Source organism: Perognathus longimembris, chromosome 2 (assembly GCF_023159225.1).
Source record: "Perognathus longimembris pacificus isolate PPM17 chromosome 2, ASM2315922v1, whole genome shotgun sequence".
Classification (NCBI taxonomy): domain Eukaryota; kingdom Metazoa; phylum Chordata; class Mammalia; order Rodentia; family Heteromyidae; genus Perognathus; species Perognathus longimembris.
The window spans coordinates 150,677,329-150,690,517 of NC_063162.1; the positions used below are offsets into that span (position 1 = coordinate 150,677,329).

At 68.8% G+C, this 13,189-nt stretch overlaps 2 protein-coding genes and 1 long non-coding RNA gene across 3 annotated transcripts in view; all 3 read right to left on the reverse strand.

Annotated features, from left to right (window-relative positions):
- The window catches only part of Gbx1 (gastrulation brain homeobox 1), a 26,595-nt gene extending 21,924 nt beyond the window's left edge, over nucleotides 1-4,671 (reverse strand). Inside the window, exons 1-2 of the mRNA XM_048337751.1 lie at nucleotides 4,439-4,671; nucleotides 43-251 (exon numbers count right to left, since the gene is read on the reverse strand). Coding sequence (XP_048193708.1) covers nucleotides 43-251; nucleotides 4,439-4,671 — 442 coding nt within the window. The remainder of the gene's footprint in view (nucleotides 1-42; nucleotides 252-4,438) is intronic.
- A 1,113-nt stretch (nucleotides 4,672-5,784) lies between these two features.
- On the reverse strand, nucleotides 5,785-6,296 carry LOC125347326. The gene is made up of 2 exons (XR_007210145.1): nucleotides 6,221-6,296; nucleotides 5,785-5,990 (listed from the first exon to the last, which is right to left on the reverse strand). It is a non-coding gene; the product is annotated as an uncharacterized LOC125347326 (long non-coding RNA).
- Nucleotides 6,297-6,298: 2 nt separating this feature from the next.
- Asb10 (ankyrin repeat and SOCS box containing 10) lies at nucleotides 6,299-12,163 on the reverse strand (the record flags this gene model as incomplete). The annotated part of the gene is made up of 5 exons (XM_048337752.1): nucleotides 12,034-12,163; nucleotides 11,471-11,696; nucleotides 11,102-11,367; nucleotides 6,537-6,650; nucleotides 6,299-6,405 (listed from the first exon to the last, which is right to left on the reverse strand). Coding segments are annotated over exons 1-5 (843 nt in total), but the record flags the coding sequence as incomplete, so codon positions are not given.
- Between the last annotated feature and the right edge of the window lie 1,026 nt (nucleotides 12,164-13,189).

Here is a 13,189-nt window from a genome sequence, read left to right on the forward strand (position 1 = left end):
AGGAGGCGAGCGGCGCGAGCGGCGGGAGCCCGGCGGGCAGCGGCGCGGGCGCCAGCGCGGGCGGCAGCACCAGCGGCCGGTAGGGCACGAACATGGGGTACCCGGTGTAGAGCAGGTGCCCGGCGCGCGGCGGCGGCGGCCCGATCAGGGCGTCGATGGAGAAGGCGGCGCCCGGGCCCCCGCCGCCCCCGCCGGCCCCGGGGCCCCCGCCGCCCCCCGCCGCCCCCGCCGCCCCCGCCGCCCCCGGCCCTCTGCATGGCGCGCGCCCGCCGCCGCCGTGCGCCCCCGGCTCGGGCGCCCCGCGCGCGGACGCCGCGCTCGCTGCTGCTGGCGGGCCGGCCGGGTGGCGGGGATGGCGGCGGCGGCGGCGGCGGGGCGCGGGCGGGCGGGCGGGCGGCGGGCGGCGCACTGAGGCTCCGCGCCGCGCCCGCCTCCTCCTCCTCCTCCTCCTCCTCCTCCTCCTCCTCCTCCTCCTCTCATGAGCAGGGCGGGGGCGGGCGGGGGTGTCGCCCTCCGGACTCATCCATCTTCCTCAAATTACGCTTGGCTTCCTCCCTCCCGCCCGCCCCGCCGCCCCGCGCCCCCGCGCGCAGCCGGTTCCCAGCGCCCGCCCGCCCGGCCCGCCCGCCCTCCCGCCCGGGACCCCGCCCGCCCCCGCCGCCCAGCCAACTATTATTAATGGAGATTGATGAGGCCGCACGGACGCCGCTTTGTGGAAGTTTGCGCCCCGCGAGAAGGCGCCCGGCAGCTGCCCGCCCGCCCGCCCGGGCCCCGCACTCCGCCCGCCCCAGCCCGGCTCGGCCCGGCTCGGATCCGCCTGGGCGGCGTGGGGCTGGGGGGGGGCAGGGCAGGGCCCGGTGCCCAGGGTCCCCGTCCCAGGCCGCCGCCCACCCCCCTCTCCGGGCCTCCGGGACCCCGGGACGCAGCGCTGGAACGGGAGGGCAGAACCGGGGGCGGGGGGGGGTGGGGTGGCTCGGGCCCCGCGCCCCGGGCCCGCGCGCGGCTCAGGGCCACTCGCGGGGGCCCCTTCCCGCCCCTTCCACGCCCCCAGCCCCGTTCACACACTCCAGCCGCTCCCCGCCGGTCCCGGTGCGTCCTCCGCCCCCCCATCCCCTCCGACGTGGCCAGCCTCCCCGTCCCGTCCGTCCCCCCCCCCCCCTCCGCGCGCGCTGGGAAGCAGTCAGGCGCCTCCCCCCTGCCTGCCCGCCCTCGGCTCGGTCCCCAGTTCCGATCTATTCCCATCTCTCCTCCGCCGCGGTCCATCGCCACCCCATTGCTCTCCATTCTTTGCCTTGATCTGTGTCCCCCGTCCGTCCGTCCGTCCGTCTGGGCGCCCTCCCGCCCCCCTCTCCCTCTCTTCTGCTATTAATTTCCCTGATTGGCTCGGGCTCCGCCACGCTGATGAGCCCTATTCATGCCTGGCCTGACACTCGCGACCTGCCCTGGCTGATTGCCGGGGGGCCGGCCCGGGAGCCGCAGGAGCCCCCCGAGGGTCAGCGGCGATAATTACCCACTAATTGCGCCTGACTCCGTTCACCTCCCCCCTCCCCGGGCACAGAAGCCTGCGCTGCCCTCGGCTCCTGGGTTCGCAGCACCACAGTTGTCATTCCCAAGGCAAAAGTCACTTGCACTTTGCTTCCCTAGATGCCTCAGGTCAGTGGGCAAGAAAGACGGGGGCAAGTCCAGGGCAGGGGGACCCCCTCCCCAGCTTCAGGACCCAGAGCAGGCCTGGCTGGCCGGGGGGGGGGGGGGGCATTGGGCCTCTAGGAAACTATTCTTCGGGTTGGGTTAGGCAGGGCACAGAGAGGAGAGAGAGAGAGTGTTAAGAGTCAAGCCAGGCAGTGGTTTGGCTCAGGTAAGGAGGAAAACCATGCCAAAGAGCCCCCCACAGTTGCCACGCAAGGACAGAGCTGACAGATGGGACGGCTGGACTCCACGACGTGCCTTCCCATCAAGAGACGGGAATAAGGCACCGGGGAGACGCCCAGGCAGGGCAGAGAGGCGGAGGCGGGCGCTCGTGGGCTTGCTTCTAGGCGTCAATGGTCGGTTCCTCAGAGATGAACGGGTCCTTTCTCGACGGTGCCCACATGCCTGGGCTTTGCGGTGCAACCCAGGAAACTTCCGAGAGGCGAGGCTGGCGCGGCGTCACCGTGGAGAAGAGAAGGAACTTTAGCTCGGTCCCGGAACCCCCCACTCACGACACAAGTTCCAGAGTGCCCCCTCGTCCAAAGGCAGTCTTGTGAGCGGCGCTGTTAAATTAACCAAGCACTTCACTGCGCTGATCTGGAAAGCCCAGACTTCCACAGCGTACCGCACTTAAGAAGCGAGAGGTCAAGTACTTGGCTTGATGGTTTTACAGTGTTGGATACATAATAGAGGCTTATTGACTTGATGAATTATGGAGGGAACTTTGGGCTACAATTACTGCAATTAAAGCGTATGAGCAGCTTCTAACCAATCAAAACAAGAATGAAGAAGAGCCATTTTAAAAGTAATTGCATTCATTTTTTTTTTTTGCATAGGTAATAAAATTCACATAGTAAGCCGGGCACTGGCTGGGGCTCACACCTATCATTCTAGCTACTCAGGAGGCTGAGATCGGAGGACTGTAGTTCGAAGCCAGCCAGGGCAGGAAGTCTACAAGGCTCTTCTCCTCCAAAATAACCACCAAAAAGCCAGAGGTAGAGCGGTGGCTCAAGTGGCGGAGCACTAATTAGCCTTGAGGCTCAGGAACAGCGTCTAGGCGTGGGGTTCAAGCCCAGTACCCGTGCTAGTAGAATGCCGTTCTCTTGTGGCGCAGAGTGGCTCATGAGTTGCCCGACTCAGGTAAGGACCCTCTAGAGGCCCGAGAGACGGCGGCCGGGCCCGTAGCTCAGAGCAGCAGACGCCGCGCCGGAAGCTGGCTACATACACGCCCCATGCCGACAAGCCCCAGCCGGCTCCCAACTGTGACCTGCCACGAGCCGGGCGTCTGGGACTGACTTTACACGGACCTGGTGTGGCTGTGTCTGTTAGGAACTGAGCTCCATGGCTGGCTGGGTCGCTTGTGTTTGCCTTGTTTTGGTGCTGGCCCTGGGCTTGAAATTCAGGGCCTTGAACCAGAGATAATAAACAGTCTTGGGGAGGAGGGGCTGGGAATGTGGCTTAGCGGTCGAGTGCTTGCTTAGCATGCATGAGGCCCTGGGTTCGATTCCTCAGCACCACATACACGGAAAAGCCGGAAGTGGTGCTGTGGCTCCAGTGGTAGGGCGGTACAGTGCCTAGATCCTGAGTTCAAGCTCTGGGACTGAGAGAGAGAGTGTGTCTTGGGGATGTCTCTCTGCACGGGCTAGCTTCAAACCTCAGATCTTAGCCTCCTGGGTAGCTAGGACGGCAAATATAGCCCCCTGGTTCAAAAGCCGCTTCTGACCTTCCCCTCAGCCCCAAGGGCAGACAGATGCAGGCCATCCCCCAATCTCAGCAGAGCCGGCTGCGATCTTCACTCTGGGCCGGTTCCCCGAGGGCGCCCCATCGGCGGTGAGCGCCTCGTCTCCACGGGAAAGCAGACCCGGAGGCGCTGCCTCTTGCTGTCTTGGTGGTGGGATTTGAACTCGGGGCCCGGGCACGGTTGCTGAGCTTTTCTGCGGGGGCTCTGCCGCTTCTTGAGCCGCAGCTCCACTTCCAGTTTTCTGGTGGCTCACTGGGGGGGTCTGAGAGCCGGACACCGGGGGTCACCCCGAGACGGGTGGGGGGGCGGGAGGGGGGGGAGAGCGGGCGAGGCCTCGTGGATCTGTGATTGATGACTCGCGGAAGCATCTGGAAGCGGCGCTGTGGCCCCGGTGGCAAAACCTGGAGCAGACGGGGACACCGTCCCGGGGCCGTTCCCGGGCCGCCCGCCCGCCCGCCCGCCCGAGCAGCGCCCGGGAGCCGGGAGGGGGGGACGGGCCGGGGAGTCCGCTCCGGGCGGCGGCGGCGGGCCCTGGCCGCGGGCCGCCCTCTGGTGGCCGCCGCGCGCCGCTGCAGGCGGAGGCGCCCCCTGCGTGGGCCCGGCCCGCGGCGGGGCGGGGCGGGCGGGGCGGGGTGCCCGGCGGGGGCGGCGGGAGGGGGACGGGGCGGTGCCAGCTCCGCGCGGGGCGGAGCCTCACGCAGGCGTGAATTGGTTCGGAGCAAACACATTACGGAAAGCAATTACCGGGGAGAGCTCCGGGGGCCCGCGGGGGGGGGGGTGGGGAGGCACAGCGTGGGGGGTCCGGGGGACCGGGGTCGGGGGGCTTAGGAGAGTCGCCCCAGGGCCGGCCAGGACGCCAGGACCCAGGCTTCAGCCATCTTCCCCGTGCCGCGGCCTGTGACCCTCCACGCGGGCCTCTAACGTCCACCCCACTCCTGATGTCCACGCAGCCCCTGACGTCCACACAGCCTGTGATCTCCCACGGCCTCCAACCTCCTCGTGGCCCCTGACCTCTGACGGCCTCCGGCCTGCACATGGCCTCCGACCTCCACGCAGCCCGTGACCTCCACGAAACCCCCGACCTCCACACGGCTCCTGACCTCCACGCAGCCCGTGACCTCCACACGGCTCCTGACCTCCACGCAGGCTCTGACATTCACGCAGCCCGTGACCTCCACGAGGCCCCTGACCTCCGTGGCCTCTGAGCACTGTGCTTTTCCATGCCGGACGTGAGTCCACTCCATTCCCTGCAGCCTCTCCTCCCCGTGGCCTCTCCTCCCCGTGGCCTCTCCTCCCCGTGGCCTCTCCTCCCCGTGGCCTCTCCTCCCCATGGCTTCCCCATGGCCTCCTCTCCCCGTGGCTTCCCCGTGGCCTCTCCTCCCCGTGGCCTCTCCTCCCCGCGGCCTCTCCTCCCCGTGGCTTCCCCGTGGCCTCTCCTCCCCGTGGCCTCTCCTCCCCGTGGCCTCTCCTCCCCATGGCTTCCCCATGGCCTCTCCTCCCCGTGGCTTCCCCGTGGCCTCTCCTCCCCGCGGCCTCTCCTCCCCATGGCTTCCCCGTGGCCTCTCCTCCTGACGGCCACTCTGCAGCCCACGGCATCTTTCGAGACCTGCCTCTGCGCTGTGTCCCTTCTCCAGCCCTCCCCCCATGGCAGCAGCACTGGGACACTCTCCGGGACCTCCAGCCCTGCCGGGGCCTCCTCTGCGGGGCCTCCTCTGCGGGGCCTCCTCTGCGGGGCCTCCTGCCCGGGGCCTCCTCTGCGGGGCCTCCTCTGCGGGGCCTCCTCTGCGGGGCCTCCTGCCCGGGGCCTCCGGCAGCCGCTCGGACCCCCGTGGTTGCGGCCGCCCCCAGAGACTCCTTCTTCCTTTCCCTTTACAGGCCGCACGCGTGACTCCAGCGAGGAGCCGGGTCTCGTGACCTGTGACCGTGGGGGTCAGGAGTCGTCATTGTCGCCATCACGACACTGAGTTGAAGGAGCAGCCGGAAGGGCGGCGGTGGCCACGCCTGCGACCCCCGCTCCTCCGGGGGCCGAGGTTGGAGGGGGCCGAGGTTGGAGGGGGCTGGTTTGAAGCCGCCCCCCCCCCAGACATCCACGAGACTCTTATTCCCAAGGAGGCCCAGAGAAGCCGGGGGCGGCGCGCGGGCTCCGAGTTCAAGCCCCGGGCCAGCAAAACAATAAAACTGTAGGGCCCAGGGGCCCCACTGGCACCCCCCTCCAAGTGAGGCTCCAGGGAGCTGCTGGAGTCCCCCTTCTCCCCCCAGGACTCATCCCCTCCCGTCCCCTCTGCAGGGGCGCCCCCCGGGCCTCTCCTGCCACGCCCTCGGCCGACTCCCCACGAGGAAGGCGAATGGAGACGGCGCCCAGCCGCCCGGCCCACGGACCTTTAATTCACATCTGGGGTTCGCGGGCACCAGACGGGGGGCTCGGGGAGCTCCGGAGAGGGTGTCACGTGCCACTGTCCCCGCTGCCCCCCTCTGGCTGCCGTGAGGTGTCCCCCGCCCCGGACACCACCCACCCCTGCCCTCCTCGGGGCGGTGGCTTCCGGGCTCCGGAGACTGCGCACCCCTGGAAGGAACCAGAGGCTTTGTCGGGGACAGAAGGTGAGCTCGGGCCACCGTCCAGCCCCCCCGCCCTCTCACCCGCCCCCCCCCCCACCTCTCACCCCCCCCCGCCCTCTCACCCGCCCCCCCCCGCCCTCTCACCCCGCCCCCCCACCTCTCACCCGCCCCCCCCCGCCCTCTCACCCGCCCCCCCACCTCTCACCCGCCCCCCCGCCCTCCGCGCCCCGGGCTCACCTAGTAGAGCACATCCTCGAACTCGAGCTGCAGGTAGCGGCGCAGGCGGGGCGGCAGGGGCAGGTGCGGGAGGGCGCGGGGCAGCGGCCCTGCAGGTGGGCGCGGAGGGCGCAGCGGCTCAGGTGCTGCAGCGAGCGCGGCTGCCCCGCCAAGGCCGAGAGGGAGGCGTAGAAACGGGGGTGCTCCTGGGGGGCGGAAGGCCCTCGGTGGGGTCCGGGGGGGCCGTGGCGCGGGGCGGGCCCCCGGCCCCTGGGCGGCTTCCCTCGGGGGAGGGGGGACTCGGGGGGGGGCGCCCGTGAAGGGGCACGGGCCTGACCTGCAGCGTTTCGGGGGGCACCAGGCTCAGGGCCTCGGGCGGGAGCTGCACGGCGTGGTAGGTGTTGAGCAGCACCTCGAGGGTGCGGGGCGAGGCGCTCCACCGCTCTAGCACCTGGGGGGGGGCAGAGGGGGCCGGGCCGGTCAGCCCCGCGGCCCAGCGCCGAGGACGGAGCCCCCACGCCGGACGGGGGCAGCCGCCGCCGCCCCTCTGCGGAGGTCCCGATCCAACGCGGCAGACAGACAGACAGACAGACACAGACACACGCAGCAGGCGCCACGGCCACGGCCGCCACCAAGCCTGGCCGCGCCCCCCCCCCTTTACAACGAACTCGGGAGGGAGCTGTGGGTTTTTCGCCTTCCGGGATCGTGGCTCGCGTTTCCACCAAGTGAAGATACTCAGCACTTTGCGACTTTTGTGGTTTGTGGTTGTGGGACTTGAACTCGGGGCCTGAGCGCTATCCCTGAGGCCATTGGTGCTCAAAGCCAGCGCAGTGCCACTCGAGCCACGCCGCCACGCCCGGTGTTAGGGGTGGTTCGTTTCCGCCTGGGCTGGCTTTGAACTGAGATCCTTAGACCTCGGCCTCCGGAGTAGCTGCGGTTGTAGGCGTGAGCCCCTGGTGCAGCTCATCCGCATTTCTAGGAGGTGTGGACTGTTATTGTCTCCAATTTGCAAGAGAAACGGGGCCACAGAGAAGCAACTTCCACCCGTTGCTCCGTCAGCCGCTGTCCCAAGGTGGAGCTTCCACCCAGCACCCCGCCTGCAAAGGGTCAGTCAAGCCCTGGGGCTGAGCTCCAGAACCAATGAGAACACTCTAGAAAGTGGAATCACCGCCTCCAACCCTCCCTACTTTAGAGGCTGAGATAGAATCAAGGCTTGAAGCCAGCCCACCCGGCAGGCAAGTGCATGCGATTCTTGTCTCCCATTAACCAGCAAAAAGCTGGAAGTGGTGGTATGGCTTCCGTGGCAGAGTGCTGTTTTGGGGGTGCTGGTACTGGGGCTTGGGCTCAGGGCCTACGCTGTCACCTGGCCCTTTTGCAAAAGGCTGGCCTCTGCCCCGGTCCTCCTCCGAGCTTGGAAAGAATACTACTTACTCCTGCGAGCTCTTCATCCTCCCTCACCTCCTCCAGGAAGCCTCCGGGCGATTCCGGCCTGCCCCGGGGCTGCTCAGCCCGCACCCAGCTCTTCCAATCCGCCTGGCCCCATTTCATGTCTAAAGGGCTCTTAGAGACGGTGCTCCCCAGCTCAGCAGACACCTGCGCACGCCACCCCCGGGACCCCAGCGACCGTGTGGGGGGGTGACGCCCTGGACGGGGTGTCATTCTACGTCGCGTGTGTCGCCTCTGCTTCTCACAGGCAGGACGCCGTTCGCTCTCGGGTAGGGAGACGGGCTCCAACCCCGCGCCTGCGGGGAGTTAAGGGGTACACCCGCACCCCCACCCTGCCGCCTCAGAGGAAGCCAGAGACTGAGGGGCCCGGCGAGCGCGGGGACCCTGGCTCTCCCCAGTCTGCTTTCTGTTCCTGTTCCATGAGGAACACGGCGGGGGGGGGGGGGGGGAGCGCGGAGAATTCCAGTGACTTGTTTGCAGTCACGTGAGCAAGGGTCAAAGCCAGACCCGAGCCAGCTCTTTCTTGCTTGTGTGCGCTCTCCCTCTCTCCCTCTCCCTCCCCCTCCTCCCACCCTCTCTCTTTCTCCTTCTCTCTCTCTTTCATGCCAGTCGGGGGGGGGGGCTTGAACTGGGCGGCCGCTCCATCGTCCCTCATATCTCACCCAAGGCCAGCGCTCTACCCGCGTGAGCCACGGCTCCATTTCCAGCTTTTCCCTGGTTATGTGGAGACAAGCCTCACTCGCTCTCCGGCCTGGCTGCCGTTGGATTCCAGGGGAGAGCCGGCTGGCCCCTGGTCCCCGGGTCTCCGCAGTGGCACATTCTGTCTGGCCCGCCAGGTTGGGGGGCGGGGGGCCTCAGACTGGGGAGGGCACAATCGGACCCCTCTGCTCTGCTGTTTGCCCCCCCCACCCCCCACAGAGGGGTGGGGCAGATAGCGGGGCGCCCAGGGGCCCCAGGATCATTTGCGGGGCCAAGTCCTCCTGGCCCCGCCCGGTGGGGAAATCATTAGCTGTCAGAGCTGCCATCAGATTACAGGGAATTGCTTGTCTCCTAATTATCTGGTGTTAATAGGAGATTATTAGTGTTAATTGTTGATTTTCTTGTATTTTCCCAAAGGGGAGACCAATCTGCCGAACTCTCGGGCTGTTTAATTATTTGGTCTTGCTTAGGAATCCAGACAGATGCTCCTAGGTCTGTGGGCAGAGGCGAGGACATAGACAGCCGGGCGTCCGGGTAGGGGGAGGCCGGCCAAAGGGGACCTGTCCCCGGGCCTGCCACGCTCGCGGGGGGCCACGTCCGGGCTGATCCCGCCCCTCCGAGGACAGAGGCCTCTGCCCTGCCCCAGCCCCGTGCCCGTCCAGGCCGGGCCCACCCCACCCCACCCCAGAGCACCCCGCCCAGCTCCCCACAACGTCGGAGAGTATCTGAACAGTCACCACGGGAGGGGTTTCCACGGGCCGGGCCGGGGCCAGCAGCCCCAAGGGGCGCGCGGAAAGTGGGGCCACCCCGGGGGCCACCCCCCCTCACACGGAAGGACCCTTGAGCCCCGGGGGTGCGGGCTGGTCCTGGGGGGCCTCGCCCCTGTGTCTGCGGCCCTGGCTCAGCTCATCCCGCCGCCGCCGGGAGGCTCCGCCGAGGCCCCCGCCCCCGCCCCGCCCCCCGCGCCCCGCCCCGCCCCCGCGCCCCGCCCCGCCCCCCGCGCCCCCGCCCCCCGCCCCCCGCCCCGCCCCCACGCCCCGCCCCCGCGCCCCGCCCCCGCCCCGCCCCCCGCGCCCCGCCCCGCCCCCCGCGCCCCGCCCCCCGCGCCCCGCCCCGCCCCCACGCCCCGCCCCCGCGCCCCGCCCCGCCCCCGCGCCCCGCCCCGCCCCCCCGCGCCCCGCCCACGAGGCCCAGCGATCTGGGAGTTGGAGCCGGGACCTCGCCCTCGCCCAGCCCGCCCGCCCGTGCGCGCTCCGTCTGTCTCTTGGTTGCTGTTTTGCTCTCGTGCATGGACAGGGGGGGGGGGTTGAACAGAGGGCTTTCCTGCCCCCACTCGGGAGCCTTTCCCCACGTAAAGTTAGTGCTGTACACTCGAGCCACGCTCCACGGCCGGCTGCTGGGTGATTCGGTGGAGATCTGAGTCTCATGGCTTCTCTATCCAGGCTGGCTTCGAACCAGGCTCCTCGTGTCCCAGCCTTCGGAGTAGCAGGACTGACGGCCTCTGACGGCCCTTCCTGCTAGCGGCTGCTTTTGGATGGGAGATGGTGGCCACCGGCAAGACACACACACACACACACACACACACACACACACACACACAGTCTGTGGAGCCCGATGAACTAACTCTAGGCTCCAACTGGACCTGAAAAGTAGAAAGCGCGGAGATGGCGGCCAGAGCACAGGGAAGCGGCTTGTCCTCGCCGACAGCTGCAGCCGGCCGGCCTTGAGGGGGACGGAAACAGAATACTGCGCTCGGCGGGCCAGAGCTGGCGCCCGCCGCGACAGCGGGGCGAGACACGGCACGCGGGAGAAACCACGGGGCACGCGGGAGAAACCACGGGGCACGCGGGAGAAACCACGGGGCACGCGGGAGAAACCACGGGGCACGCGTGCCGCCGGCACCCGTCCCGTCCCGACGTCATTAGACACACACCACAGAACAAGACGGAGAAAAGGAAACGAGGTTTGGCTTGTCAGAGCTGGCTTGATGGAGGCGGGGGGTGGGGGTGGGGGGGAGAGGTCCAAGCCTGTGCGCCCCGCTCTACTCGGGAGGCTGAGATCTAAGGACCTGGGTTTGAAGACAGTCAAGGCGGGGAAGTCTGTGAGATTCTTACCTTCACTAAACTACCCCTACACACACACACACACACACGCACACGCACACACACACGCACACACACACACACACACACAGCTGTAAGTGGGGCTCTGGCTCAAGGGGTAGAGTGCTAATCTTGAGCAAAAAAAAGCTCAGAGAGAGCACTCAGGCCTTTAGTTCCAGACTCTGAACAGAGGGAGAGGGAGGGAGGGAGGGAGGGGAGGGAGGGAGGAGGAGGGAGGGAGGGAGGGAGGGAGGGAGGGAAAGAAGAGAAGAGTGGGGGGCATGGCTTACCTGGTAGAGCAGCTGCCTAGCCGACGCAAGCCTACATAGGAGAATCGAGGTCTAGGCCAGTGCAGGCAAAAGCATGACCCTATTTGAAGCATAAAGCAAAAAGAGGGGGAAAAAACAGGAATTGAGCATGGCTCAGCGCAGAGCAACCTGTCTAGCAAGCGCAAGGCCCCACGTTCAAATCCCAGCACGCCCTAAACCACCAGCAAACAAATATCCTCAGAATGCGGCCTTCCAAGAGGGTTGGGACAGTTTTCCCTCCACGATCCCCAATCCAGGCCGCTGCAACGGTTCATGGGGTCGGTGGCTGGGGAACCCCACCCCCTCCCCAGCCCGCCCGCCCGCCGCTGGGGTCAGAGGTCGCTTACTCAAGGGCGCCGGCCCCTTGGCAGAGATGCAAGGGGCGCTTTCCCTCGGGTCGGGAGCGTCGGGGTCGGCTCCGGCCACCAGCAGCGCGTGGACGCAGGCGGGGTGGCCGGCGGCGCAGGCCTCGTGCAGGGCGGTGCGGCCCCCGGGGGCGCCGTCGGGCCTGGCCCCCCGCCCGAGCAGCAGCCGCAAGACCTCCGCGTGGCCCCGGCTGGCCGCCACGTGCAGGGGGGTGTCAGCTCCTCCTCGTAGGTCAGAGACCAGAGCCCTGGGGGCGGGGGGGGGGCAGGACCTCAGCTCGACGGCGGCGGGGGGGGGGGGGGGGGGGGGGGGCTGTCGGCAGCCATCCCTCCCCACCCTCCCCACCCTACTCAGAGCGCGGATGTTGAACCGGAAGTCCCTCCACCGCTCCGGGTCGCTGGTGTCGAAGACGGCGTCGGGGGCCAGGCCAGCGCTGGGGTCGGCCAGGACGCGGGAGACGGAGCCCGCGTCCCCGGCCAGCGCGGCCCGCCAGAGCGCCAGGGCCGGGCCCGCGGCCGCCCGCACCGCGATGGGGCCCGGCCCGGCCCCGGGGGGCTCCCCGGACCCCCGGCCGCCCTCCACCAGCCGGGCACACAGGCCGCGTCCGTCGCTACGGGGCCTCGCCTGGCCCCCTGCGCTCTTCTGGGTGCCCGTCCATGGGCGTGCGGGGGGGGGGGGAGGGCGGGGGAGGCCGCAGGAGGGAGGAACACGCAGAGAACCCCGGGGCCCCGGGCCGCACTGGCCGCCTGGCCCGGCAGAAGCTATTCTGGGCTCCACATGACTCCTGCCCCAGGCCAAGGTTTACGTCCAAGCGCTGGGGGGTGGGGACCATCCGCCAGAGGCTCGTTTTCAAGCCTGGGGACCAGCCTGGGACCTCAGTCGGCCCCCCCGCCCCCCCCCCGCCGCCCCTCACCCCTCTGGCAGCTGCTCCACGCGGCTCGGGCCGCCCGGCTCTCCAGCAGCAGGTCGGCCGTGCTGTGCGGCGGGAAGAGCTCCCGCAGCCGGCCCAGGTCGCCCGTGTACAGCGCGTTCTGCAGGGCCATGTCGCGACACGGCAGTGGCGAGGACGGCCGGGCTGCCCACGCGGGGCAGGCGGGGGCTGGGGGGGGGCACCCCGGAGGGCGGCCCCCACCGGCCCCGGGCTTCCCCGAGGGCCTTCCCCTGGGCATCGCGGCCGACACAGCCCGCCAGGCAGCCGGGCCGGGCCTGGCCGGGGTGGGAGGGGCGGGTGGGGCGGGCGAGGCTTTAAATAACCACCCTGGCGCCAGGCGGCTCCCGCGGGAAGCCCTCGGGCTAGGAGGCGGCCAGGGATGGCTGAATGGGGACGCAGGCAGCCCAAGCTTCACCTCCAGGCTGGGTGAGGTCATAGCGGCACTGTCCCTCATCCTCAGCTCAGACGCGGGACATCCAAGCCCAGAGAAGGGAAGTGATTTTCCCAAGGACACACAGACAATGCGTCACAGAGCCAGGACCCAAACCCAGATTCTGTCACTCTTCTACTGCCCATCCCAAGACCTTCTGCTCTGCACAGGGCCTCAGACGGCAAGTCTCCTACCTCCCCCCCCCCCCTCCCAGCCCAGCCACTGGGACTAAGGGGCCACCACGCCCCTCCGAAGGAGGAAGCTGCTTTGTTCAAGGGGGCAATCAAAGGCTCGAGGGGGGAGGAGGACCATGTGAACTCTGCCTCGCCTCCAGCCGGAACGTGCAGATCTGCATCTTCCGAGGAGATCCTGCTTCTCCGGGGAGGGTTGTGCAGCCCCCGCCCCCACCCCCAGCAAGGGGAAAGCCCAGAGGGACCCCGGGCGAGGGCAGGGCTGTCCCCAGCAAGCTGGGTCGGAGGACAGGGGGGGCTCCAGGTGGAGAGAGGGGATGTGGGAGGGCAGCAGGAAGGACCTCAGAGATCACCCCGGCTTTCCCTACCAGTGAGGGAAACTGAGGCACAGAGACGGGAGCGCGTGGCCGGGTCACACGGGGGAGCTGGCACAAGGGGGTTCCGAGCAGGCGAGGCCCGTTGCCTGCAGACCTGCCCTGCGCTGTCCCTGACTCTCTCTCTCCTCTCTCTTTTCCCT